Source organism: Ananas comosus, linkage group 4 (genome assembly GCF_001540865.1).
Source record: "Ananas comosus cultivar F153 linkage group 4, ASM154086v1, whole genome shotgun sequence".
NCBI classification, from domain to species: domain Eukaryota; kingdom Viridiplantae; phylum Streptophyta; class Magnoliopsida; order Poales; family Bromeliaceae; genus Ananas; species Ananas comosus.
This window is the reverse complement of record NC_033624.1, coordinates 13,889,267-13,915,655: the sequence shown is the minus strand read 5'-3', so window position 1 is coordinate 13,915,655 and position 26,389 is coordinate 13,889,267. Positions and strand designations below refer to the sequence as shown.

Here is a 26,389-nt window from a genome sequence, read left to right as displayed (position 1 = left end):
CATGATTCCAACAAGGAGGTTGGACCTTTGAAACTTAAGGGCTGTAGGCCTAGTCTATAGAAACAGACATGAAACAGTAACTTTTGAAAGAAATTAAATTTTTGGAGTTACAGAAAATAATTAATGAAAACTTTAGAGTTAAAGTGTTGTTTATAGACTCAAATTAAGTAAATTAAAAATTTTTAAAGTTAAATTTTTGAAAGATTTGATGGTCAATTTTAAATGGCTCGTAATTAAATAAATTTTATACATTTTTTTCCTATATAGAATTGAGTGGACAGAATAAAAGTTAAAAATTTAAATATATCTCGTGAAACAACTCAAATAGTTTATATATTTCTAATAAAATGCAATAGATGCCTGAATACGTACTTTGCCTAAAAGGCTAATTAACTAAATTAACAAAAATTGAAAAAGAGAAATATATATATATTTTTTTAATCTACCCCCATCGGGGTGGGGTTGTAGATGCGATTGAAGCCTCATCGTCGTCAAAATATAATACTGTATGCATAGGCGGATATTTCTTCACCCTCCACGACAGCCCATCATTCTCGTTATCATTTGAATCGAACGGATTCTCATCATATTTTTTCCTCTCAACATCATCAAAGCGGACATCATCGCCGTCGCCGTCGTCACGATCAACGTGGACATCATCGCCGTCGTCATCCCCTTTTTCATCCCTGCCTAGCAATTCATGAACCCCTTTTTCATCCCTGCCTAGCAATTCATGAACCACACGGGTCTTGTCAATCTCGTCCTCCAGAGGTATGTGAAGACTTCCCAATCCCATGATACTCAGAACATCTTCCTCCACGACATGATGTTTATTGCTACTACTCCCAGTATTAGTATTAGCAATAAGCTCGCGAGCTCTACGCTGCATGTGTTCCAGCAGCAGTACGAATTGACTGCACCAGCGCGCAGGCAAAAGGCTCTGCCCGATGAGCAGCATGAACGGTGCGAGCGACATGTCGGCGATGGTTTGCACGGGCGACCGGGACAGGCCTGCGACGAGGATGATGGCAAGGCCCCTGATGTGAGCTGCGTCGGAGTGGGCGTAGAAATAAACCAGCGAGGGATCGCTGGGATCGAGGAGCGCATGGACGTAAGTGTTGTAGCTCGCGGGGAGGCCCTCCACCTCCACTCTGTTGGAGGCGGCTACGAAAGGCGTGGGGACAAGGGGGAGCTGTTGGCCGTAGCGTACGATCTGCCGACATCTTGTGCGGACGTCGGGAAGAGTCCGTAAAAATGCCAGGACTTGGGCGAACTTGTGAGGATAGAAGGCGAGTTCACTCTCGGATGATGCACATCCGTGTTGCGATTGTACGGGAAGAGCGGCGGTTCGTTGGGAACCCAGTCCCAGTTTAAGGGAGACCGCAGGATAAGGGGAGATCGCAGGAGAAAGAGATGTGGGGAGGATGTTTGCAAATAGATCGACTTTGGAGGAGCTTCGGACGACACTGGGGAAAACTACAACTACAACATGGGGAGAAGAAGAAGAGACGGCCATGCTGCTAAGCAAAAGAAATCAGTACCCAGGATTCCCAGAGACTACCATGCATGCACCCTATCTATCTACCCATATATATATATATAGAATATATGGGATTAGATTAGGAAAGGGCGAATCTATCCATCGGGAATCCTATTGCGATAATTAATACCAAACAATACTAATGGGATCAGCACTTAAATTTAAAAATAATTTAATTATCTATACCCATATCTATATCAATATATACCTCTTTTAAACGAGTTTAAACAAAAGAAAATTTTCTTCTTTTTTAAAAAAGGCATCCCTTAGTTGAAATAAAATGTGAAAAATAATAATATTATTATTATGACCTTATCCTTTGAATTTGAGTCATATGTGTGGCAGCCATACAATTTTTTTAAATTTTCTATAATAATAATAATATTATTGTAGATAAATTTTGAACTATTATATCTTATGGATGATAATAAATAAAATATTTGTCATTTTTTATAACAGAATTATCCTTCTACAACGTTTCAACTCCTTAAATAGCACATTCTTCTACAACCCATTTTTTGACACCAAAATAACGTCCAACAAGTCTCAAACAACAAAATCTAAATCTAATTTCATAAAAAAAAAATAAAAAATTCTTCCAATAATTTGAAAATATTTTCATTATTATAAAAGTTAAAAACGTGACGATCTTCCTACGTACCTGCAGTCAAACATTCGTTTTGGCAATTTGAGCACATTCTTATTGGATTCGGATCAACTTGCATCACAACCCAATCCGACAAAGTTGCTAGGCCGCACATTTATGGCCCATCGCGGCCCTCTTAAATGAAGCGGTTCACCAAGTCTAGTCTAGTCTGGGCATTAATCTTCTGTGATCGCAGCGCTCTAACACGTGCGGCCCAGATTTCAAAAACCAGAAAAAGTGCATGTGCAATAAATAGTTCATAAAAATATATTTTAAAATAATTATTTTTTCCTGAATTTTGAAATAAAATACAAGTACTCAAGTAATGTCCATTCTTGATCTACTGCCCACTAATTATGAAATTTGTCAAATATTTTTCACAATCAAGACAATAGAGAGCTTCTGAAAAATGCAAAAGCTACGAGCCCCGATTGTCATCGGCACCTTCATCAAATACTCCTGATGATCCCACCCGGAAATCGAGTTGCTTCTGATGCTTTAGTCGACGGCGGTTATCAAAATCCTCCCATCCTTCAATCTATTGAAGAGGATACAGAAATATTAGCACACAACAAACATGCCGTGGAAGAACATATTACAAGATAACATAAATGGGATACTAATTTTTGTCATTTAATCCTAATATAGAGGTGAATGTGTGCAAACAGAATCAAGTTTAATCAGTATTCCAGAAAACATAGTAAACCATGTAGGCCACAAAGGAAGAGGAAAAGCTGAGGTGGCCTAAATAGCCGACTAAATCTCATCTAGTTAACAAATGATTTTAACATCTCATGTGTTGTTCCAGATCTGCATACGCTCTTAATTGGTTCATCGTATTCTTCTACTGGTGATTGTTTTTAAGTTTTTAACAATATTTTGGCCAGGACCAAGGTTAGGTGCAGCACCTATAATACATGTCATGTGATACAAATTGACATGGTTTAAACACATAAAAGTGATGTTTCTGATATTAAGAACGATAAATCAGAACGTAGATGATGTCAAAGTCCAATAAGACCTAGGTTGTACTAAAATAGAACACAGAATAGGTACCAATAAATTTTCCATACCTGCCGAAGACCGTCATTTGTGATTTCTGTGCCATGGAGATCAAGTGTAGAGAGCTGAGAACACATCTTGAATAATGTTGAAGGTAGAAATTTAATACCGTTGTTCCTCAGATGCAAAGCCTGTTTCAAAATCACAATATAGGTTAAAAAAAGGGTTAGTGAAGGTTTAAATTATAGCCACTATGCATAACTAGAGAAACCAATACAGATTATAGCCAAGTAACAAAACCCGATATTAAGCTCAATTAAGACAATTAACAATATTATGAAAGACATACATCACAGGCAAAGAGGTGCTCAATATTATGCAAAAACTAAATCAATTACAATTACGCAATCACTCTACTGTTTCCAATGGGTGACGTGTCAGAGAGAGTTTGAATAGCATAAGCAAGGCCTCAAGGCGCGAGGCATAGACATCAGAGGAAAGTCTTAACATATAAGAAACACTCATAATCATACAGGTGTTTTATAGAGCTTGTTAACTAATTATCATCGCACATTAATGTGGTGCAAATAATTACTAATTAAATAGTGGTGTACAATAAATTTTTTCCTTTTAGTATAGTCTACACGCCAAAAATAATGTAAGAATAATTCTTTCTTCTGTTTCAAGCCTTGTGATTTGCTTGAAGACATTTTTCTCTCTCATTAACACTGCAAAACCAACATTAATGACCTTCACGTGGTGCATATTCACAACCATACATAATCTCACAAACAGCACTCAAAGGTGCTTTGGAAGAGCCTCATCTAAAGGAATGAGAAGAGAAAAAAAATTCATAAATTTTTTCTCAAACAACTATTTGTTTGTAAAAATTTCCATCATTCACAATTCTCATGAATTCTTTCACACAGACAGCAAAAAGTAAAACCTTCAAATTGCAGATATCTCCAAGTGTTTCTGGTAGCTCAGCCAGAAGATTGCATGATAAATCAATCTGCTTAATTCAACAGCAAATGTAGCAAAAATCAGTTTATATTGAATGAAGCTTGTATAATCTTGCTTGACTCAAGCATCACTTGATATTGCACTTTCCAAGGATAAAAGACACCGACCTCAATAAGAGAACGACAATTGCCTATAGAAGAAGGCAATGAGGTTATCCTGCCGTCAGAAGAAAAAGCATGTCAAATAAGAATCAGCATCAAAGCACAAAACTTTTTAACTGCATAAATCCATTTGATAGAATAACGGAACTAAAGTAGTACAAGCAGCAACATTTTACCATCTCTAGGTTACGAAATTCTCATATTTCTACATTTCTTTGTGAACCTTTTGCACTCTGTACATCCAATCCTAGTCAAACTCATGCAACGATGAAAAACTTTCAAGGACCTATCTGATACTTTAATCTAAATTTTTTAAAAAAAAGAGGCTATGAACAACCATCTCTTCAAATATCATGTCACAACTCAAAGTTATAGAAAGACTTGAATAAAATTAGTTTAATTATACCCAACGAACTTTTTATAAACTGTATTATAAACTATCAAAAAGACAACACACAAATCAAGAGCAGCCACAGAACTTGACTTGCTATCACTGTCAACCATCAGTTTCGGATCTTAAAAAGATAGGCAACAATCTCAACAGATCTGCAGGTTCTTATCTTTTTCTTTTTTGACTCTACTGTTGCCCTATTCCAGAAATTTCTGGAAATATTCCAGAATTAGAGCATTATGCCTCCCATTAAGGCTACAACAGTCCCGGTGATCTCCTCTTTCCTTAGTTTGAGTCTATAGCCTATCCTGATTATGCATTTTTCTTGTTACATTAAAAAACTCAATTCTGACTGCAATAATATTTGCAACTATGGCATTTCCATCTGTTTTCCTTCTTTTTTGGGGAAAAAATGGTTACTAATATGACTAGAGAGAGAGAAAAAATCACAAACTAATGCAAGTATAACCAACAAAACACAGAATTGTATAGTTATCACAATGCATCACCTATTATTGCTTGCTATTAGAATTTCAAGCTGTGACAGAGATCCCATTTCAGCTGGTAAGCTTTTCAGTTTATTATTAGCAATATGAAGTTGACGAAGAGATGTCAGTGAACCCAACGTGGAGGGCAGAGTAGTTAATCTGCAAAAGGGCATAATAGTTACTGCACTACAAACTTATAGCAATATGTAGTTTTCTAAAATTTGTGAAAGACATGGCTGGGCTATTAAATAAAGAATACATAAAAATCCATGAGAAAATAATACAGCAATTTGCAAAATGCGAACAGAAGAACATGGAAGTACTTTTGCTAGGTCCATGGCTTTAGTACTCAGGGGCTACATGATCTCTTCCTTTAGTAATTGGGAAACATAAATAGTACTGTCTTCCCCTCAAGCAGGCGAGGGAAAATAATTATAATAGGACAAAGGAAAGTTGATAGCCAGCTCAGAATCAAGTATACTAACAAAAGCTCAGATAAAACTATGACAAAGAGAAAGTGGGGAACATTAACCACAAACTCCAAATGGAATCATACTCACCGGTTTTGATTGAGCGAAAGAAGTGTTAAAACCTTAAGTGATGATAGACCTTCCCAGCTTATGTTCTCATCCAACAGACCATTGGCATTCAAAATTAATTTCTAGAAGGAAAAAGATCCACATTAAAATGTCCGCTAGAAATTTGTTGTGTTTAGAAAATATAGCAAAAGCAAGGTCTGATAACTAATAAGGGCTAGATAGCCTTAAAAAAATATTTGACCACATACTAACATAAGAATCATTACATTTAAAGATTTTAGAGCACTGATCTTAATCGGAATATCTTGAATAGAGTTGGTGCTGATGTCCAATACTCGTATTGAGGAACCACAAGCCCAGACTTCTTCAGGTACCGCCTATCAGTAGAAAAGCAAATATCTAAGATCTCAAAGTTCCTCGTAAGATGGTGATAATAAAAAACAGAGAAGATAATTGTAATCCTTATAAATGAGAATACTCCATTAAATGATCGAGTCTTGAGAGGATTTTGCAGATATCAAAGGAGCACAAATAGGCATGTGGAAATCAACTCACATATGGAAGTTTCAGCATATATGATTCCAATGGACCACATAAAGTCCCATAGTATAAATTAAGCAATAGAAGAGAATAAAACTACACAATGATAAACATCAATTTTTATGAAAGAAAGCTAGACATCGAGAGGGGAACCTAACAGTTTGTTCACACACAAGCATAGAACAAAATAGTCCTGATTCAAAAAGCATCGGAAAGCAAACAGTTTTCAGCTAAGCACATCTGCTATTTGCATTGAAGTTGGGTGCCCGCAGCGGCTGTCGGGTGTAACTCACAAGTTCCTTATTTGGATGTCATAGAAAGGAGGGATCCGGCCAAAGTGGGCCTTACTTCCATTCTTTTGACTTTGTCCAATATTAGTATGAAGTCGCTGGTTCAAGCAAACTCCAAATAAGCATGGAGACAGCGACTTCACGTTTCTCCACTTTATTAACCCTAAACACCCGCTAAGTCAGCATACTCCATTATATATGGAATGAAGACTTATTTACCAATGAAAGTTTTGAACTGAGCTCATGCACTAAGTAGACACTGTCACTACATATTACATAAACAGTGCAGATTTATTTTTACCAAGGAATCATAGTGAAAGCAAACAATAGAAAATAAAAGGAAAACTGTCAATGAGTTTTACATCATACCTTCAGATTGCTCTCTGACAAGGCTACAACACCAGTTGATCTCCAACGTTCAGACCGACTTTTAATGATTACAGTCTGAGATTTATGGATTTGGCTATCTTTGCCATACAACTTCGCCCTAGTGTTGGTTGATGGTGAAGTGATGGCATCTTTGGTAATGGGACCATCCTGTTCAAACATTAGTACATTTACCAAGCTAGTAAAATAAAGAAGCTTAAAAAATAATGTAATTCATGGCCCAGCTCAAAGTATCAAATACAACATGAAAATGAATCAATTTAGCATGATTATAGGGCTCGATAACTTTGATTTCGCTCTGACCCAATTTCTTACAGTAAACCACAGAAGAGTGCTGAATTCAAAGCATAATTAAAATAGATGCATAGTTAACTATCAAAAAGACAAATTTTCCAATATTCCACACCTCAAAACATTAAATACTACGGAAAAATGAATCAGATTAATCTTTATCGGATTCAGTCCACCATGATTTAGCTAACACACTTCGATTTCCCAGAATAAACCACAAAATTACACCGGATTGAATGCGGAAGCAATATAAATACGATATTTACCCCTTGATGCAGGCCTTGAGAAGCGATTAGCATCAATTTGGATCCATTCGTGAGTTGCTGCACCCTTAGACTCGAATCGTCGGCGAGAACTTTTCCTGCGGTGGAGATTAGGGTTTATCCCATCACCGATCGTCCGTTCACCGCCGTCGGGAAGATATCAAGGATGAGCGATCTAGGGTTTGTGGCACGCACCTTTGAAGATGAGCTTCTGGCCGCGGGGGAGGACGTTGGTGAGGGGTTGGATTAGGGTTTTGAGCTCTCGGACGGTGGAGTCGGGGGAGACGGAGAGCGGAAGCGTGCGACCGGAGAATTTGAGGTGGACGATGATGGTCGTGGGATCCGGAGACGATGCGTCTCCTCCTTTCTCCATCTCCATCTCCATCACTCTTGGTCTACTCGAGCGTGTGCGTGAGGATACTCTTCCAGCTCCGACGCTCGAGTCCGTGACACGTTAACTATTCTTACGTGCAATCAAACTACCGCAAAATAAAGTGTCTCCACTCTCGACTTATCAATTTTATAATTTTATTATTTATTATTATAAATTTATAGATAAATTTTAAATATTATTTTTATAATTTTACATTTTCTTACTTTAATATGTTATAGTTTAAAATATATTAATTTAGTGCCATATGATTTTTTTTTATTTTTTCTGTCAGTTTCTTAGTTAATATTTTATTAAATTATATATTAAAAATTTTAGATATTTTACTTAAGTTTATTGAATATTCATTTTAGTATCCTTTAATTTTAATTTTTTTATTAATTAAAAAAAATAGTAGAGAAGACAAAAAAAAAAAATTACGAGATATTAAATTGATACACTTTAAACCACGTGATACTAAAATAAAAATATGCGAAATCACGTGAAAGGTATTTGAAGTTTTTTCTAAATTTATTTATTCATCACCCTATACATAAAGTATATAATTGGACTACAATATATATTTTTCTTCAATACTTTTTTTTTTTTTTCTGTATATGAAAAATTTTATATTGCAAATATATTTTGAGCCGTAAAATTATAATAGTAGAAATCATAGCTTTTTATTAATTCTTAATTTGATTTAACAAGATTAAAAGAATTTAAAAATAAAAAAATAATCTTTTTAACCAAAGTTGAACATTTTAATTAAAAACGTGCAAAACTTAATTAGATCATGAATCCTTTTACCTACCCAACCTCTCAAAATTTAATTTGATTATTCAATCTTTCAATTTATTTGATTTTAAATCAGTCAATAATATTTTGACTTTACAATTTGAATGTATTATTTATTCTTATAGATTTAGTTAGTAAACTTTATACAAGTTTCTTAACTATAAGATTATTAAAATAAGTAATTGATTTAAATTTTAAATCAAATATTATTGGCTTATTCAAATCAAACAAATTGAAAATATTTGATAGCAAATTTAAAAATTTAAAAGGTTGTGTAGCAAAATTCAAATGATCAATAATTCACATAAATAAATTCTGTAGTTTTTAACAACATTTTAATGCGGGTCAAAGTGGTACACAACGGATTCCAACAAGTGGGTTCGGCCTTCTTTAGAGGCCCACTTTGAAACTTGTGGGGGCCCATTTGGGCTCCACTCCTGATGGTCGAGGGGCACGTGGCACCGCCGAGAAACATTCGTTGTATATACCTAGTCTATAGAGACCGACTCGAAAAAGCGATTTTTCTTAAACTTTATTGGTTAACAAGGCATCGAAAACCATGGGCTTACGATTACGTGCTACACCGCGTGTAGGAAATAATTGCCCTAGATTGCAATCGTCCCCTCCACGTGCGAGACGACGCATTTCAAAAATTAGGGTTTCCGATCGCTGCTCACGCGCCTCCCTCCCGCTCCCCCGTCGATTCGAAAAGCCTTTTAAAATCGCAACCACTCCCCCACCCCGACTCTTCTCGTCCCCCTCTCCCTCCTCCCATTCCCCAGTAGAGCAGAGGGCGCCGTGAGCGAAAGGCCACCAAAGAGCGGCGTGTAGTACTAAATACTTCGAACGGTGGAGGAGGGGTTCGGACGCGCATCAATCGATCGAAGGTATCGACCACTCGAATCTCTGATCTAGGGTTTCTTCCTTTCTTTGGATTCTATTGTGTACGGGTTTTTTTTTTTTTTTTTTTTTTGGCTTGCGGATTAAGTCCTCGGTTGATTTGTTAGGGTTTATGCTTGTTTTGTGGCTCGCGTGTTAGGGTTTCACTTCGGTATATGAGTATGTCCTCCTTTGGGCTCTGATTATGGTTGTTGTGGGCGTTCCTTTTTGATACGGGGATTCGGGGTTTAGGGTTTTTGTATGTGCGATAGGGTTCTGTTGGATTGGTAGTTATAGCACCCTTCACCATAATCAGATTGCACTTTTGTGGAAGTATTACTCGTGTAATGCAATTTTCGAGGTCTAATGCCACGTTCGTCTTTTTGATTACTAGCACAGGATGATTTATCCCTGCTGTTTTGCTTAATCCGTTTCCAATTTCATTTTAAATATTGGTATTTTATTGGGAAATATATTGGTTCAGTAAGTAGATGTGCTACTTTTGCATGAGTTATTGGAATTGCTTTTCTTTGTATTGTTTTTTATATTATTGATTTCCTTTTTCTTTGTTCTTTTGAGTATGCCTTGTCTGCTTGGAAAAATTTTGTTGTGGTTTCACTGTGATGGTGGCTTAGGAAACAATGTTTCCATCAAGGCATTAATGGATTTACTTGCGGAAATGTTAATTTAGTGTCTAAAATATTGTAAAATTCAGTTTTACTGTATCAATAATTTTGGCAAAGGTTCTTCATGATTCTTGTTTTTCACTGTTATATAGAAGAGTGAATACAAGCTTTGAGTTTGTCAAGTTTTATTCTCAAAATATATGTACTTTTTGTTTTTTATATCCTACTGTATGGCTACCAAGAGTAATCCTATTTCTTTCATATAATTATTAAATTAAATTAGAATTTAAGTGACATCTCTATACATTTTTACTTAATTTTATCTCTCAATATTTGTTCATCTTATGTATTGACATGATTTAAATGTTCCAATCTATTTAATTAATTTAAATAGATAAACCAAACTTAAGAAAATCTATTATGGTTTTCAATACATAATAAAATTTATTTACTTTTAGATACACATCAAAATTCACAAATAAAAGTAAATTTTTAATGTGAATGAACTTTTTTTAAAACTCCATTTTTTCTAAGCTTATTGAGTTGTTTGTATATGAATATATTCTTTTTTTTGCTCTATTTCATTTTCTTCGTGCTTTGCAAAACTTGATTTTCTTTTCTTTATTTTCTTTTATTAGTTTAATATACCAATTTGTCATGTTCTGTTTTGCAGTATTCTCAATATGGCAATGGAGATCACCCAAATACTACTAGCTGCTCAATCTCCTGACGCTCAAATTCGTACTGCTGCAGAGGAAAGCTTAAAGCAGTTTCAGGAGCAGAATCTCCCTCATTTCCTCCTCGCACTATCTGTTGAGTTATCAAACGAGCAAAAGCCTCCAGCATCCCGAAGGCTTGCCGGTATCATCCTCAAGAACTCATTAGATGCAAAAGATTCCATAAGGAAAGAAGAATTAACGCAGCGATGGGTCAGTGTGGATCCCGCAATTAAGTTTCAAATCAAGGAATCCTTGTTAAGAACACTTGGGTCGCCTGTAGCTGAAGCTCGGCACACCTCATCACAAGTCACTGCGAAGGTTGCTTCAATTGAGATCCCACGACGAGAATGGCAGGAACTTATTGCAAAGCTACTAACATATATGACACAGCAAGACGCAGCATCTTCCTTGAAACAAGCAACATTGGAAGCACTGGGATATGTTTGCGAGGAGATATCCCCTCAGGACTTACAACAGGACCAAGTAAATGCTGTTCTTACTGCTGTTGTCCAAGGCATGAACCAAAAGGAGCATAGCTCCGAAGTCCGCCTAGCCGCTGTTAAAGCTTTGTACAATGCTCTTGATTTTGCTCAGACGAACTTTGAGAATGAGCTAGAGAGGGCCTTTATTATCAAGGTTGTCTGTGAGACTGCCGTATCGAAAGAATCTGAGATTAGGCAGGCAGCCTTTGAATGTCTTGTATCAATAGCCTCCACCTATTACGAGATTTTGGAGCCTTTCATGCCAAGCTTGTTCAACTTAACATCTAATGCCGTGAGGGGAGATGAGGAGCCCGTCGCACTGCAGGCAATCGAATTTTGGAGTACAGTCTGTGATGAAGAGATCGCGATCCAAGAAGAGTATGGAGGAGCTGATGAGGGGAGCTCTTCTCTTCATCACCGCTTCATCGAAAAGGCTCTTCCATCGCTCGTACCTATGCTGTTAGAATCACTATTGAAACAAGAGGAAGATCAAGATCAAGATGACAGCATGTGGAATCTCTCTATGGCAGGTGGGACCTGCCTTGGACTTGTTGCAAGGACAGTTGGTGATGCAGTAGTGCCTTTGGTGATGCCTTTTGTTCAGGAGAACATAATGAAGGCCGACTGGCACAACCGTGAGGCTGCAACATTTGCATTTGGGTCAATTCTTGAAGGTCCCTCTGTCGAAAAGCTGGCACCCTTGGTTCATTCAGGACTTGATTTCTTGCTTAATGCAATGAAGGATCAAAATAGTCATGTCAAGGACACTACAGCATGGACCCTTGGTAGGATATTTGAGCTTCTTCACGCGCCAACCAGTGCCTACCCGGTTATAACTAATGAAAACCTTCCTCGCATAATGGCTGTACTGTTGGAGAGCATAAGAGATGTTCCTAATGTAGCTGAGAAAGTTTGTGGGGCCATTTATTTCCTTGCTCAAGGCTACGAAGATGAGCCAAGTTCTTCAGTGCTAACCCCTTACCTCGGTGACACCATTTCAGCCCTCCTTTCTACCGCCGATCGTACAGACACAACCAATTCCCGTCTTCGAGCCTCCGCTTATGAAACATTGAACGAGATGGTTAGATGCAGTAATTTACCTGAAACATCAAACATGATTGCACAGCTACTACATGAAATAATGAAGAGGTTAAATCAAACTTTAGAGCTCCAAATAATTTCATCTGAAGATAGGGAAAAGCAAAGCGACCTTCAAGCCCTGCTGTGTGGTGTTCTTCAAGTTATAATTCAGAAACTGAGCAACTCTGATTCCAAAGCTCTGATTCTTCAATCTGCTGATCAGATGATGCTTTTATTTCTCCGGGTTTTTGCCTGTCGAAGTTCTTCTGTTCACGAAGAAGCAATGCTCGCGATTGGCGCTCTTGCTTATGCTACCGGTTCCGATTTTGCCAAGTACATGCCTGAGTTCTACAGGTACTTAGAGATGGGCTTACAAAATTTTGAGGAGTATCAAGTCTGTTCCATCTCTGTAGGTGTGGTTGGTGACATCTGTCGTGCCCTAGATGAGAAAGTTCTTCCCTTTTGTGATGGAATTATGAGTGCTCTTCTTAAGGATCTTTCGAATGCAATGCTTCATCGTTCTGTCAAGCCCCCAATATTTTCGTGCTTTGGTGATATTGCCCTTGCAATTGGTGAAAATTTTGAGAAGTACGTGCCATATGCGATTCCTATGCTGCAAGGTGCTGCTGAACTTTGCTCTCATTTGGATGCTAGTGATGAGGACATGCTAGATTATGGGAACCAGCTTAGAAGGGGCATATTTGAAGCTTACTCTGGTATTCTTCAGGGGTTCAAGAATACAAAGGCAGAGCTTTTGATGCCTTATGCAGGCAATCTCCTTAAGTTTACTGAAGCTGTCTTTAGAGATAAGAACAGGTAGCTTATGCCAATAACCCTACACTTTTCCTTGTTTCCAGTTTGTCGAAACAGTTAAGGTAGCACTTCTACATATATACCAGCAAACTCATCTGTTTACTCAGATACCTAAATTCTTAATTGTCACAAATATACACTGTTAAGTTGCAGATTAATATTGAAGGTTTTTCAAAAAGAGACATTTTTGTTACAAAGTGAAGATTTTTAAGCGCATATATGAAAAGTTTGGATTTGCATGTGTATATACTTGAGACTTAGTAGATGATTACTAAGGAGTATACATGTAATTATCTTGTTAATATGTACGAAAGCCTAGTAAGATTTTTGTTTTTTGGTGGTAATGTTTTGCAGGGATGAGGGAGTGACTAGAGCTGCAGTTGCAGTGATGGGGGATCTCGCAGACGCGCTTGGTCCAACCACGAAAGCCCTATTTAAAGAATCTCATTTCTACTCCGATTTCTTGGAGGAATCTTTTCAGTCTGATGACGACCAGTTGAGGGAGACTGCAACTTGGGCGCAGGGAATGATCAGACGAGTTTTTCTTTCATGAGGTGAAGCATTCCGTTTTGTACACTTAATTGCTGCTTGTTGTCAGGTTGTTTCAAGTTTTATAGTTTTCTAAAATTGAAAAAAGCAGTCGAAAGGTCCCTACCGTTCAGTGTATCATAGGATGCCGTGCTTTTAAATCAAATCCCTTCCTACTTTCTCTAGTTGGTCTATAGAATGGCAGTGGTTTGCCATTCTTACGGAACAGAAAAAATAGATGTGGCATGTGGGAATTCATGAATTATTACGTCTAATGCACCGGCTTGCACGTGGCTTGTAACCACTTATCGCGGAATGTATTAGTTGATAAATTACTATTGATGCTTCATCCTTGAGATGTCCGACAAAGTAGAGAAAGTTTGGGTGTGTTTTGGACAGGCTTATGTATTAGAGTCAATTGTTGATTGATAAACTGTTTGATCAATGTTCTTATTCTTTTTTCGAAGCAGTGTTATTGTTTTTCATCTTCATTTGCTCATTCTTTTACTCTATAGTTTTAAGTTGTTTGTTTTCTAGCTTGCTTATTTTATTTGAATAGAAGCCACTAGGATTCTACGGAGAGAGTAGACTATGATTTCGGTTAGAGCTTGCATGACAAATTTAACCTAAAATAGGATAAGTTTTATGCAGTTACATTGAATTATCACCATGGTCCTAAACTTTTTGACGTAAAAGCTCTTAAAATTCTTCACCCAGAGTGCCTTCAATTTCTAAGCAGTTCATCTTTTTTTTTAGTAAATACTTTTTATTAGATGCTATCCATGCAAAGTTTGGATTCCAATCAACAATACACGTAACTCTCTCTCTGTGCATGTGTAGATCTCATGTTCGCAGTCACCGGGCTTAAATTTGTATCAGATTTTAAATTTGCAGCGGAGCTTAATTCATATTTTCTTTCCCAATATGAAAATTCCTTTTTTGACCCAAAAAGGCGTAGTACAGATATTAGTCGACAGAGTTAAAGATTATACAATGCACTATTTAAATTCGTATTCTTCAAGCAATCATCGTGTTCCACTTACATTCTTCACAAAAACAGGCAAACCATAACTCCTATGTGCGTCAACGATCAAACACCTCTTATTCCTGTACATGACTTACGATCATATGCAGAAGAAAAAAAAAACATAAACATAAATTATGTATAGCGCATTTCATATGTCTGAAAAACTTCTTATGGACAAACCAGCACCCAAACAGAAATGTCTATTCACGTTCAGTTCATCTCCGAAGATATAATCTCGAGCTCAGCCCACCACAATGGGGACACTTTCGGAGTTGCTCCATCTGGTGACATCGCCGTAATTTCCCTCAATTTGCTCGCAACCTCTCCCATTGTGGGTTTCTTCTTCAATTTGGAATCAATACAGGATCTGATTACCTCACATAATGCATCTACACTTTCTTCATTAAATGATTCAAGGGTTGGATCGATCAATTCTTTCATGGGACTCTCCTGATTCAAGTAGGGCAAAGCACAGTTCACAAGCAAGCCACTTCCATCCGATACTGGAAACCGGCCCGATAATATTTCCAAGAGGATTATGCCATACTTGAACACAACACTTTCTGGGTCTGACGATAATGAGTCATCAGAATCGGTAGCCTTTCTTTCTTGTTCTTCATTCCAAAAATCAAGATCCGAGACCTTGGCGGCAAAATCGTCTGTTAGATAAATGGTTGATGTGTCGAGGTTTTTGAGAATGAAAGGGGGGCTTAGCTGGTTCATGTGCTCTAAACAGTAGGCTATTCCCATGGCTATTCTAAGGCGTGTTGGCCAATCTAATGATTCGGTTTCTTTAACTGCAACAAGCAACAAATATCATGGGTCACTTAGTCACACAATTTTAGCTCTACATTATATAGCGTAAAATTCTACATGGCTTAGAGAAATGACTATGAATGTAGAAAGTATAGTCATGTGTAATCGTATTGAATGAATGACTTTTTTCGTTTTTTTATTCCCTGGAAAGAAGATATAGATTTCCATGTCCACTTACTGTGGAGATGCTCGAAAAGTGTCCCATTAGGAGCATACTCGAACACCATCATCCTGGTAAACGGCTCTTCCTCCTCGCAGTACCCAATCAGGTTGACAAAATTCTTGTGGTTAACTCTAGACAAACTTGTGACCTGAAACCACAACAGAATTCTGAAAGGTTGAACTTTACATACACATAGTTGCTATGATGCAGAAAAAGTATCGTTTAAAACCTTCTTTCTAAACTGGGATTCGCATTGTTTGGACCAATCTTTTGCGGATTTTATCCTGCTAGCTATAACTGCTATCTCAACTCCACTTGACAATGTTCCCTTGTACAGCACACCATCAGATAATGAACCAATAATATTGCTGAAGTCTTCGCAAGCTGTTTCCAGTTCTGACCTTTTAAGTGCAGGCACACCTTCAATATTTATTTATCATTTCATGAAGTTAGATAAGGAAATATGAAAGCTAGTTACAGCCTTACTCATTCAAGTTTTACTCGAATACAAAGTGAATCCCTATAGCTTAGAATCTTGCTCTTATAGGCCTCCTTTCTTCAACAAATGTACCAATTAAGTCCACCCTTATCTGACTGTCTGCCGTCTGGGAACTAAACCAAAGAAGCCAACTCAAATAGGCGCAATATTTACGAGAACCTAAATTATAATTTAATATCTAGAATTTTGAATTTATACCACAGTAGTCTTTACAATTAGATGCCATACCTAGACAGGATGGATGTGAAGCATGATGACCAATATGGTATAAATGCAGAGCTTTAGGTACCATACCTGTAATTTAGATTTTCTCCATTTTCTAATCTTATCTGCTATCTATGAGACAGCTGAGTGGGCACCTGCGATTCGATTCCCAAATGGCTAGTAATGAGCGGACTTCATTGGTAGGCTTAATAAACTGCATGCCCATGACAGCGAGACAGATTAAATTGGTATTTGACCCAAGCTTCGAGTATCAAAAACATGATTTACCCAAAACTCAAGCATATTAGGAGCGAGAGAGAGAGAGAGAGAGAGAGAGAGAGAGAGAGAGAGAGTAATGCATGATCTTAATTGAAAACCTGTCACAAATGCTTTCTGCAGTTGCCCACTTAGACCGGTAGCCCAAGGGCTAACAGTTACTACATTGCTGGCTCGGCAACATAGAAGAAATGGTGCCAATATGGCGAGAAGTAAAACCCCTGCTGCTACTGAGGCATAGATAGGCCAAATAGTTGCATGTTTTACGTTAGAAGCGGCAATAGGAGGCGGATTTAGGTTAAATGAAGGTGGAAAGGATATTTGTGCAGAAGGCTTTGCTGATGATGGGAATCCTAGGGGTCGAGATGTAGGTAAGAAGGGTGGAGTTGAGGGGGAATGGATTAGAGATGAGATTGGTGCTGGTGATGGTGGAATAAGGATATTCTCCTTATTATGGCCTTTTCGGTGTTGCTTTCCCATGAATGCTGGGGCTGGTGCTGGTGATGCGAGCACTTTCGGCTGACGCTCTACGTCATTACGTTGTCCGCCTTCATATGCACGGCCAAGCTGAAGAAATCTCCGTATATTTGGAATTCGAGTATTCCTAGCATGGAAAAGTATGTAAAGGCTTAAGTTATTCTCTGCTTGTTCCAGTGACACCTTTAACTCATGCAGGTAAAATGTTTGATTCATTAAAGAGATACCAATTGCCAAATGAAGACTACAACGAATGTAATTTCAAGATCGAGGAATGTGACGTGAGAGGAAAATTGGTCGTTCTCTGCTCAGCAGAAACAGAGAACTTTGATAGACAAGTTCTGAAGAAACAGTTCACACAACCTCCAAAACCACGAGATCATATTAGTGTGACAGATTTGAAATCACGAACTAAATGACTTCCATTTACTACCGGAGCCAAATTGAGATGCATACAAGGAATGATAAAAGAAAATTACTTAGGCTTCCATGCAAGAATATGTGAAAAAATGTGAAACGCCCATTTTACTCCACAAGCTTAAACTATGAGAGATATTTATATTCAGGACTCTTCTTAGAGAAAATTAAATAAAGCTCGAAGCTTGACGGGACACCAACTTAGAACTTTCTACTCTAATATTACGCTATATAATGTAAAACAACTGTTATTTCTCCAATAATTAAAGCTATCAAAGAACGATGCTTTTAATATTTGCATTCAACAGAATAAAGGAGGAATTCTTTTTCACAACACGGGAAATAAATCCATCAAAAACACAGTTAATCCCCTGATTATACTCATCCTATTGATCAGAGACCTAAAATCTCATGTTGTAAGTTGTCTCAAATCACATAGCTAATTATGCAGTGTCATCTATGCTTAGTTAACATTACCTAAATTCCTTCATTTCTTGTTGATTAACTAAAATGTTTAATGAATACTAAAAATATAAAAAGAAACAAATTAAATCATTTATTAAAGAGCATGCAAGCATATAAAGCAGATATAGAAAATTACACTTCATGAAAAAAAAAAAAAAAAACTCACAAAGCCGAGAGCTCAACTGCGCCTCCTCCACCTCCGTTCGACAAAGCTCCGCTCGAATCCAACTCCCGCATCTTCTCAGATCTGAAAATCCCCATTCCTACAATCCAACAACAAAGATCAAGACACCAAATCCCTTTCAAAACACCAAATCCACCGAATCCAACTCTAAAACCCTAGTAAAAGAACATTAAATTAAACCCTCACCTTTCCCATTATCGCAGTAGCCACAGTCCAACCCCAGGAACAGTGTTAGTACTAGTAACACCCTTACCAGAAGCTTCTCCATCAGAAACCCTCAACAACAACACGATGCAAAAAAAATGGAGATCGAGCTAGCAAATGGATGAACAGAGAACAAAATCATAGAAATTTGAGGATGGAAAGCAAAGAGCTCGGAAGAGGCGCCATGAAAGGAGCATTTAAGCTTTTCTTCTTTACCCTACTTATTTATAGAGATGGAGTGGATTAAATGGTTAGGGTTTATCGGGTTGTTATTATTATTATTATTTTTTTTGCTTCTAAAATTTTTGGTTGGGGATTTTTGAGGTCGAAGGTGGGTTTCTCGAGAGGTTGAGTGGAGCTTTTTTAGTTCGTTTGATGGAGGTGTTCGAACGGTAATACCACCCTGGTTTTCTTGCACGAATACGGTAGAGAGAGAAAAAAAAAAAAGAGATTTTTTCTTTTTTGAGAAATGATTAGCATGTACGGCCGATTCTCACGTGCCGCAAATTTTACGGCGCCAATAATAATAAATTATTCGATTCGTTTTTTTTTTTAAAAAAATAAATTTAGCTTAAAAAGAGAATTTTGCTAGTACCATTTAACGCAGATTGGTAGTATCTAAATCATTATGATCAAAATTATTTTTTTACGGTTTTTATAAAATATAATAATTTAACTCCTAAGTTTTTTTTAAAAAAAATTTAGGATGAGAATTATGCCCCTTTGTTACAAGAAGAAAAAAAAAAGCTCAGAGTTAATTTAGGACTCTTGAAGTTCAAATATAATTTTTATTTTTATTTTTGAATGGTTCAGAAATTTTGAGTGCTTTCTTGTTTTTGTGTTAGTGTTTTCCGTGGTCGTGAAAGTGTTTTAACATTTTTGGCTTCTCAAAATATGAAATTAAATGCATTTTTGCAAATTCCAAATTGGGACAAAGAGTGATTTTAGGAGAAAAAAATAAATTTAGCAATTTGGGAATATCATGATCAAGGACTCAGTGAATTCGTGGGATACAATGAAATTTTTGAATTTGGCCCATTCACAACCTCAAACTCTTTTAAGGTGGAATTTGATAATCGAATTTGAATTGGCTTATTTTATTTAAGCATATTCAATGAGTTCAACTACCTCGCATAAATCTTGTTGTCTCCGCGTCATTAAATCTTTATGATTCTTCAACGTCGTCATTGAATATTTTTGTCTCCACATCAAACCAATAAAGAAATGTTTTATATAAAAATATTGTCAAAAATACATTTATAAGGTAGGATAATGTTTATCAGTTTATTTATATATTTTTTTTAAAAAAAGAAAAGGTCATTGCCCTAATGTCAACTGTAGAAATTGATACCACTCTTTGGTATAGAAAATTCCGTGAAAAGCGAGGGATGTATCGTAGAAGTTAATTTGTGATTGAGAACAGAAGCTATCAAATTCTACTTCAACGGTCATAATTTGTTCTTGTCTTGTACTTGGAAACTAACTTACAGAAAAAGAAGTGTATAATACATCATTAATACATCATTACAGTAAAAAATTATCCTTAATTTTGTCCCTTGTTTCTTTATATAAAAATGTACTTTATGAAAATAGAATAGTATAATCTAAAAAATGGAATTAGTTAAAGAAATAAATTTAATGACGAAAAACTTATAATTAAAAGTACTATAACCAGACTCTATTTTTTATATAATATTGATATATTATATATATATATATAGAACTTAGGCTTATATATGCTATTAATAGCCACCAATCATTGGTGCTACCAGTTTTCGACCATTGGATTAAAGATGTATAATTAGAGGATTGTGCTGGAAGCCCCAAGTAGGTTGAAGTGGGTGGTTTGTGGCTGAGAATAGTATGATCTAGATGGGTGAAGAATGATTAAATAAGGGTACGATCTACCGGTGGAACAATTGGTTGCACAGGTGCTTCGCCTGCTATTAATAACATGATAGCAACGGGACTCTCTCCTCTCTCTCTCTCTCGTTCTCTCTCTCTTTATATTATATATAGAGGCTATAGCTTATCAGGTACTTGCTAAAAGCTCACCAAGACTTTATGTTTGTAAGTTTTACCGTTTAGATCTACCGGATCATTTTCAACGATTAGATCGTATATATTCAAACGCAACCACCCACCTAATCAAGCCCTAGGCGGCCATCATCAAACCAATATATCTCTTAATCCAATGACTAAAAATTCTTTACAAGTACTAATACTTAATACTTTTAAAAAGCATATGAGCTAATTATATTATATTATATATATATATATATTATTATTATATATATTATAGTATACATATCTATTTATACACTGTTAATTCACTCTAGTTGGAAGTTGACTGAGGTAACCGTTCATTGATTTGTATTCATCTTACTATTTTTGATTCTTTATTTTCTGCCACCGGGGAATTTTGCTTGGACACTTGGCCAACTTGGATGTAACGAACATCAATAAAATTGTTTACTAGCGATTGAACTACTACTGTTGGACTATTTACAAACAAACAAAGAAAAAAAAAAACTAGTGCCCACAAAGAAAAATATACGTAGCTTATGTTCTGTCATATAGACTGAGAAATACGGTTTGTTTGAGCACTTCGAATACATACCCCCCACACAACACTAAAAAAGAAGAATTAAAAAGCTTTACCCCCCTAGAAGAAGTATGGGTAATATATATACGAATACCCTATTTATTTGCACACATCTTTTACTAGAATTATCTTCACAAAAGAGCATGCTCACACAAGTACTCATGCAAACACTAATTCTGTAAGAGAAATTGCACAATTTTGCAAATGCAGTGACTTACATGGAAAAAAAAAAAAAGGAAGAAAAAAACATAAAATATGAGATCAACGATCTTTTTTAGAGTGAGCTAGAAGAGGGAATGGTGGGTGGTGGGATTATGATGTTATTACTCAAAATTAGGTGGTGGGTCTTAATCACATTCACCTAATAGGGTCACACATGAATAAAACAATTAAATGTCACACACAAGCTTGAACTTGCCTTGAAGAATACCTCTGCCTACTACTCAATTGCCATCCCTTATCCATATTTGTTATACATGTGTGTAGGTTGCAATGTTTGTGATAAATTAGGTCAATTAGTTGGAGGCTATTAGCAAAATATATTAGACATTTTCCTTCTTTTCTTTTCTTGAGAGAGAGAGAGAGAGAGAGAGAGAGAGAGAGAGAGCATACCACTAGCTAACCCACTTCATTCAATTTTTTTTTTTAAAAATAAACTTTGTTAAAAATATAAGATAATTAGGTTTCGAACTTGAAACCTCCGACACCAACTATCAAGCTCTTTTCCACGGTCCGTGACCCTTGTGTTTTTGCAGTGGTCCAATTTCTTGCTAAAGCTTATAATGGGCTTTTGTTTGGACCAGGCTTCCGTTCCTAATTCCTTTTAGGTAGGATTTATCCAAAAAAATAAAAGAGGACAAAAATTAATATGTCCGACCATGCAATTAATTTTGTTTAATTCTCTCCCATTTACCTGTCAAAAAGTTTCTGAGCGGAGCAGCGCAAGAGAGAAATGATCATCTCACGGAAAGAAAGAAAAATATTATTAGATCGGTCGTCGTTCACGAAGACTTAAAACCATACCTAATTACTGATTTTTTTATTTTTTTTTTTTTTGGAGAAATGAACGAAAACTTAAACCATCTCTAATTATTGAAAGTTTTTTTTTTTTAGAAATGAACGGTACATTACCCACTTTATTTATTAGAAAAATAAATATAGTCATAAAAATGAGACGGTTAGGCCTTAAGAAGTAGATCAAACAAACAGGAGAGAACCGAAGGGTCCCCAAACATTCACAACATAATTTTATGGTACTCACAAACTTTTCAATGATTATCGTTAGGTTGCAAACCTTTCTTTGTTAGCGTTATTATCGTCCATCTATGACTCTTATTAAGAATTTTCATTGAATCTCGTAATGGAGATGCTGCTGCACCATCTTGAAACCGGCCAAGCACGAACAAAATTTTTCTGGAACATGATCGGCGTGATCACTTTGCAATTAGTGGGAGCAACAGGAGTGAAATGAAGAATTAGTTGTAAACAATTCTACAAAAGCATACCATTCGATTCAACCAAGGTTTTAAACGGAAAACGTGGTTAACATCAATTAATGTAGGTTAAAAATCCAACTTTCCCCAGTTCAGAGATCGGAGATTATTTAAATCTCGTGAAAGTATAATTTTCTTTTTAATCTTTGTAACTTTTTTTTCACCGTTGCGACACGGCGAAGACAAGTATCGCCATCATCAAAACTCAAAAACCAGCTACTGTTCTACTGGAGTTACCAATCATACCGTAGCTTTCAAAAGAACAAAGAAACACGTCAGAACTTATCTGGTTCCCAAGCGAACATCCATCTAACTATTAGTCAAAGATGATCTACTCTTAAAGAAAAATTTAGTGAATTTAATCATATTACTGACTGAGTTTAATAAGAATTAATAATTTTGATTAGCACCAAGACAATACACATCGCCTCTCAGTTGCAAAGTATCATGTTGGGCATGCCAGATTTTAACCTCACTGAAATATTACCATTATTTTCGTGTACAATTAGTTTCATTGTAATTGAATGCAGTACTAGGAAAAAGTAATGTACAGAAGCATAATTGAGTCGAAAGGCGAGGCTAGGCTCAAACTAAACTTCGTCTATTGCACAACGAAATTGAGCTAATTCTTACAAAATCGACTTCTGAACCAAACACATGCAGCTCCTAATATGATGGGTTCCCTTAACAGCCCTATATTGGAGAATAATATACATATAATATATCATGAATAAGAAGAAAATACATGTCTCCAAAAAGTGGGGATCAATAAAAGCATGCATTCATCGGTATCCAATAACCCACTACCCAATCACACAACATTGTTAGACAACATATATTCAAGATGGTGGACAGAGTATGTCCTACATGCTCCATTTCGATAATGCAACAACAAATACTTGCTCTATAATCAGACTATCAAATAACCCATCATTCAATCATGTCTCACTATCTTATTCTTGATGGCAGTGTATGAACATACAACTCTGTGATCAGTGTCTTCTCCGAGTTTCTCATGGAAGAGAAAACTCGTATACGAAACACTAAATCAAACTCACCCAGAACATTAAAAAAGCTAAAGCACACAAAAGATGTAAGAAAATAAGGAGCAGCAATTCTTAGGTTAAGAGGCAATATTAAACATTTTATACAAAAACTTGATATATTATATGAAGCACAATTTTGTTTACTAGTGTTTTTTCAGCTTGCATTCATCAGTAGTCAACTTTCCAAAATACGCATTCACAGTCCTATCTCCTCTATTTTATTTTTAGCAATTGGTTCATACGTTATTTATGATCACATAAAAATATCACATAAGATTATAAACGAAAATCAAAGAAGAGAAGATATATAGTTATCATCTGATTGAAGGTAAGGCAGAGGTCTCTAATCTAAGACATAGATTTCTTACGATCATTTTTTTTTTTTTTTGTACACAGTACATATCGCTTTTCCTAACAAACCATCTACCTAACTTACACATGGTAATATAATTCCAACTAAAATGAGAATAAAAGTTATTGAAATAGAAATTCTTTTCTCTTCCTATTCTTTCATAGGACTGTTGGAAAAATACATTGAACTTTTTAAAAAATTTTCAGGAGGAATTTCATACTTGCACTTAAACATATCAATGATAATAAATGGCCACAAAGATAACAAAAGTTAGATAATTTGAGTATGTAATTTTAAAAAACAAACAAACAAACAAACAAATAAACTAAACTAATGTTAGAACAAATCAAGGTGACATAGCCTCTTGCACAAATGTCAATCTCTGTTTTCCCTGTGTCCACAAGACTAAATCATCAAATAATATATTTAGAAACATAAGAAGCATCCAAAACTAGAAAAAATTTCATTCTTTTTCACAACAAACACAAGTAAACAAATCTCAAAAGCCTCCTTCCTCCTCTATTATTTCCTTTCTCAATAAGATATTAATTAACAAAAAGAAAAAAGAAGAAGAAAAAAGAGATGCTCAAATTGATAGAAAGATTATAACAATACCTCAACATCTCAGCTCTTGTCGATTCGTCGCAAAGCGCTATAATCGTATTCCTTGTTTGGGTTATGGAGATGTATCATGCATGCCTTTCCTTCTCCCTCCAACCCTTGTATGAGGCATCCGATCACCTCCTCTCCGATCTCTGCTCTCCCGGACCCTCCGATCTCGATCAGTCGGCGGCGGGAGGGGGGGAGCATTCGGGGCACCGCACGAGGCCATTCTCGTTGCAGTCGCCGCAGCTCCGGAAGGCACCGCACTTGTCGCTGAAGCGCTTGCGGCTGCCGCTGCAGCCGCGGCAGAGCACGAAGCCCACACCGCCGCATCCGCCGCAGGCCCCGGGGGCGGCGGGGCGGGCGCCCTCGATGAAGCGCCCGAGCTCGCCGGACTCGTGGAGGTGGCGGACCTCGTCGGCGCCGCCGATGTAGCGGCCGCCGATGAAGACCTGGGGGAGGGCGAGGTCGCGGCCGCGGCGGCCGCCGAGGATCCCCTTGAGCTCGGCGAGGAAGGCGGAGTCCATGGAGAGGTCGCGCTCGTCCACGGCGACGCGGAAGCCGCGGAGGATGGAGCGCACGGCGCGGCAATCCTCGAAGGTCTTGCGGACGACGCGGAGCGAGGTGAAGTAGAGCACGATCCGCTTCTCCTCGCCCGGGGCGAGGCCGAAGGGATCGGGGTGGAACGAGGGCGACGACGAAGGGGACGAGGAGGAGAACGATCGCCACGATCGGAACGAGCCGGAGGCGGAGCGCGCGCGGTGGAGGAGCGGCGGTGCCGCCGCCGCCGTGGAGTTAGGGCCGGGGCCGGGGCCGTCGCTGAGGAGCGCGTCGATGTCCTTGAGCGAGGAGAAGGAGAAGGAGAAGGGCGAGGAAGGAGACGACGAGGGGCAGCGGGGGAGCCGCGGCGAAGCGTCTTTGCCGCGGCGGCTTCTTCCCCACGGCGGCCACATTAGGGCTTCCCCAAGAAGCCGCACGAAGAAGCAGAAGCACAAGCAGAAGCAGAAGCACAAGCAGAAGCACAAGCAGAAGCAGAGGCGACGCGCGCGAGAACGAGCAACGAGGAAACAATGGTGGTGGGGAGAGAGTTTGCGGGGGAGCAGTAATTTCGTGGAATTGAGGAAAGGAAAGGAAAGGAAAGGAAAGGAAATGTGTTCGAGAGTTTTTGAGGGGAGGGTCTAATTTTGGGGGTTGAGTGAGAGAGAGAGAGTTCCGGAATGGTTGGTTGAGTTTGTTGAGGGAAAATTTGGGGGCTCGCGGAAAGAGAAAACCGGGTTTTTCTCTCTCTTTCTGTAGAAACTGAGTGGTAAGAACGAGACGGGGTCAAAAGGGTAAACGTATGGGAGCACATTACATAGAATTATAGCTTATATAGGCTTGTAAGAGACGCGTCGACAGTAAACTAAGCTAAATTATAAATTATTTTAAATTCGATGTCCAATCTTTTAAAAATTTAGTTTTATTAATTTAATTTTTAGTTAAATTTATTTAATTTAAATTATTCCATGATATTTTAATTTTAATATTTAAACGCATCATTTATTTCGTACAAATTTAATTAGTACACTTAAAATAATTTTTCCAACTATAAACTTATTAAAATAAGAAATAGACTTAAATACCATATTTTTGCTGACTCCAATCAAACAAAGGTTTTTTTTTTGCATATAGCCCCTGCCAAATTTTTATTTTAAAAATAGCCTTCTTAAAATTTAATTTGCAAAAATGGCCCTGCGCCTGCCACGCAAGCGCCACGTCAGCG

At 37.3% G+C, this 26,389-nt stretch overlaps 4 protein-coding genes across 5 annotated transcripts; 1 reads left to right on the top strand and 3 right to left on the bottom strand.

Moving 5' to 3' along the window:
* Nucleotides 2,460-7,974, bottom strand: LOC109708604 (plant intracellular Ras-group-related LRR protein 8). 2 transcript variants are annotated; one of them, XM_020230410.1, is made up of 10 exons: nt 7,697-7,974; nt 7,505-7,599; nt 6,930-7,097; nt 5,997-6,107; nt 5,752-5,852; nt 5,213-5,350; nt 4,319-4,367; nt 4,135-4,200; nt 3,260-3,379; nt 2,460-2,724 (listed from the first exon to the last, which is right to left on the bottom strand). In XM_020230410.1, exons 1-10 carry the CDS (start codon nt 7,884-7,886, stop codon nt 2,605-2,607), a joined length of 1,158 nt encoding a protein of 385 aa, XP_020085999.1. In that variant the 5' UTR covers nt 7,887-7,974; the 3' UTR covers nt 2,460-2,604. The 2 variants fall into 2 exon arrangements, with proteins under 2 accessions (XP_020085999.1, XP_020086000.1); XM_020230411.1 differs by lacking the exon at nt 5,213-5,350.
* LOC109709663 (importin subunit beta-1-like) lies at nt 9,353-14,271 on the top strand. Its single transcript, XM_020231986.1, has 3 exons — nt 9,353-9,556; nt 10,848-13,271; nt 13,623-14,271. Exons 2-3 carry the CDS (start codon nt 10,858-10,860, stop codon nt 13,819-13,821), a joined length of 2,613 nt encoding a protein of 870 aa, XP_020087575.1. The 5' UTR covers nt 9,353-9,556; nt 10,848-10,857; the 3' UTR covers nt 13,822-14,271.
* On the bottom strand, nt 14,776-18,923 carry LOC109709222 (probable inactive receptor-like protein kinase At3g56050). The gene is made up of 6 exons (XM_020231331.1): nt 18,511-18,923; nt 18,307-18,403; nt 16,883-17,385; nt 16,032-16,222; nt 15,818-15,950; nt 14,776-15,620 (listed from the first exon to the last, which is right to left on the bottom strand). The coding sequence occupies exons 1-6, from the start codon at nt 18,590-18,592 to the stop codon at nt 15,034-15,036; spliced, it is 1,593 nt and encodes a 530-aa protein (XP_020086920.1). The 5' UTR covers nt 18,593-18,923; the 3' UTR covers nt 14,776-15,033.
* On the bottom strand, nt 24,374-26,132 carry LOC109708400 (uncharacterized protein At5g39865). Its single transcript, XM_020230122.1, has 2 exons — nt 25,664-26,132; nt 24,374-25,633 (listed from the first exon to the last, which is right to left on the bottom strand). The coding sequence occupies exon 2, from the start codon at nt 25,578-25,580 to the stop codon at nt 24,807-24,809; it is 774 nt and encodes a 257-aa protein (XP_020085711.1). The 5' UTR covers nt 25,581-25,633; nt 25,664-26,132; the 3' UTR covers nt 24,374-24,806.

Coding starts and splice junctions, on each gene's coding strand:
- LOC109708400 (XM_020230122.1), bottom strand. CDS start 25,580: ATGTGGCCGCCGTGGGGAAGAAGCCGCCGCGGCAAAGACGCTTCGCCG.
- LOC109708604 (XM_020230410.1), bottom strand. CDS start 7,886: ATGGAGATGGAGATGGAGAAAGGAGGAGACGCATCGTCTCCGGATCCC. Junction 7,098..7,504: donor CTCAAGGCCTGCATCAAGGG/GTAAATATCGTA, acceptor ATGTTTGAACAG/GATGGTCCCATTACCAAAGA. Junction 6,108..6,929: donor TGTCAGAGAGCAATCTGAAG/GTATGATGTAAA, acceptor TTCTACTGATAG/GCGGTACCTGAAGAAGTCTG.
- LOC109709663 (XM_020231986.1), top strand. CDS start 10,858: ATGGCAATGGAGATCACCCAAATACTACTAGCTGCTCAATCTCCTGAC. Junction 13,272..13,622: donor GTCTTTAGAGATAAGAACAG/GTAGCTTATGCC, acceptor AATGTTTTGCAG/GGATGAGGGAGTGACTAGAG.
- LOC109709222 (XM_020231331.1), bottom strand. CDS start 18,592: ATGGAGAAGCTTCTGGTAAGGGTGTTACTAGTACTAACACTGTTCCTG. Junction 16,223..16,882: donor GCAGAAAGCATTTGTGACAG/GTTTTCAATTAA, acceptor TAAATATTGAAG/GTGTGCCTGCACTTAAAAGG. Junction 15,621..15,817: donor ACTTTTCGAGCATCTCCACA/GTAAGTGGACAT, acceptor TGCTTGTTGCAG/TTAAAGAAACCGAATCATTA.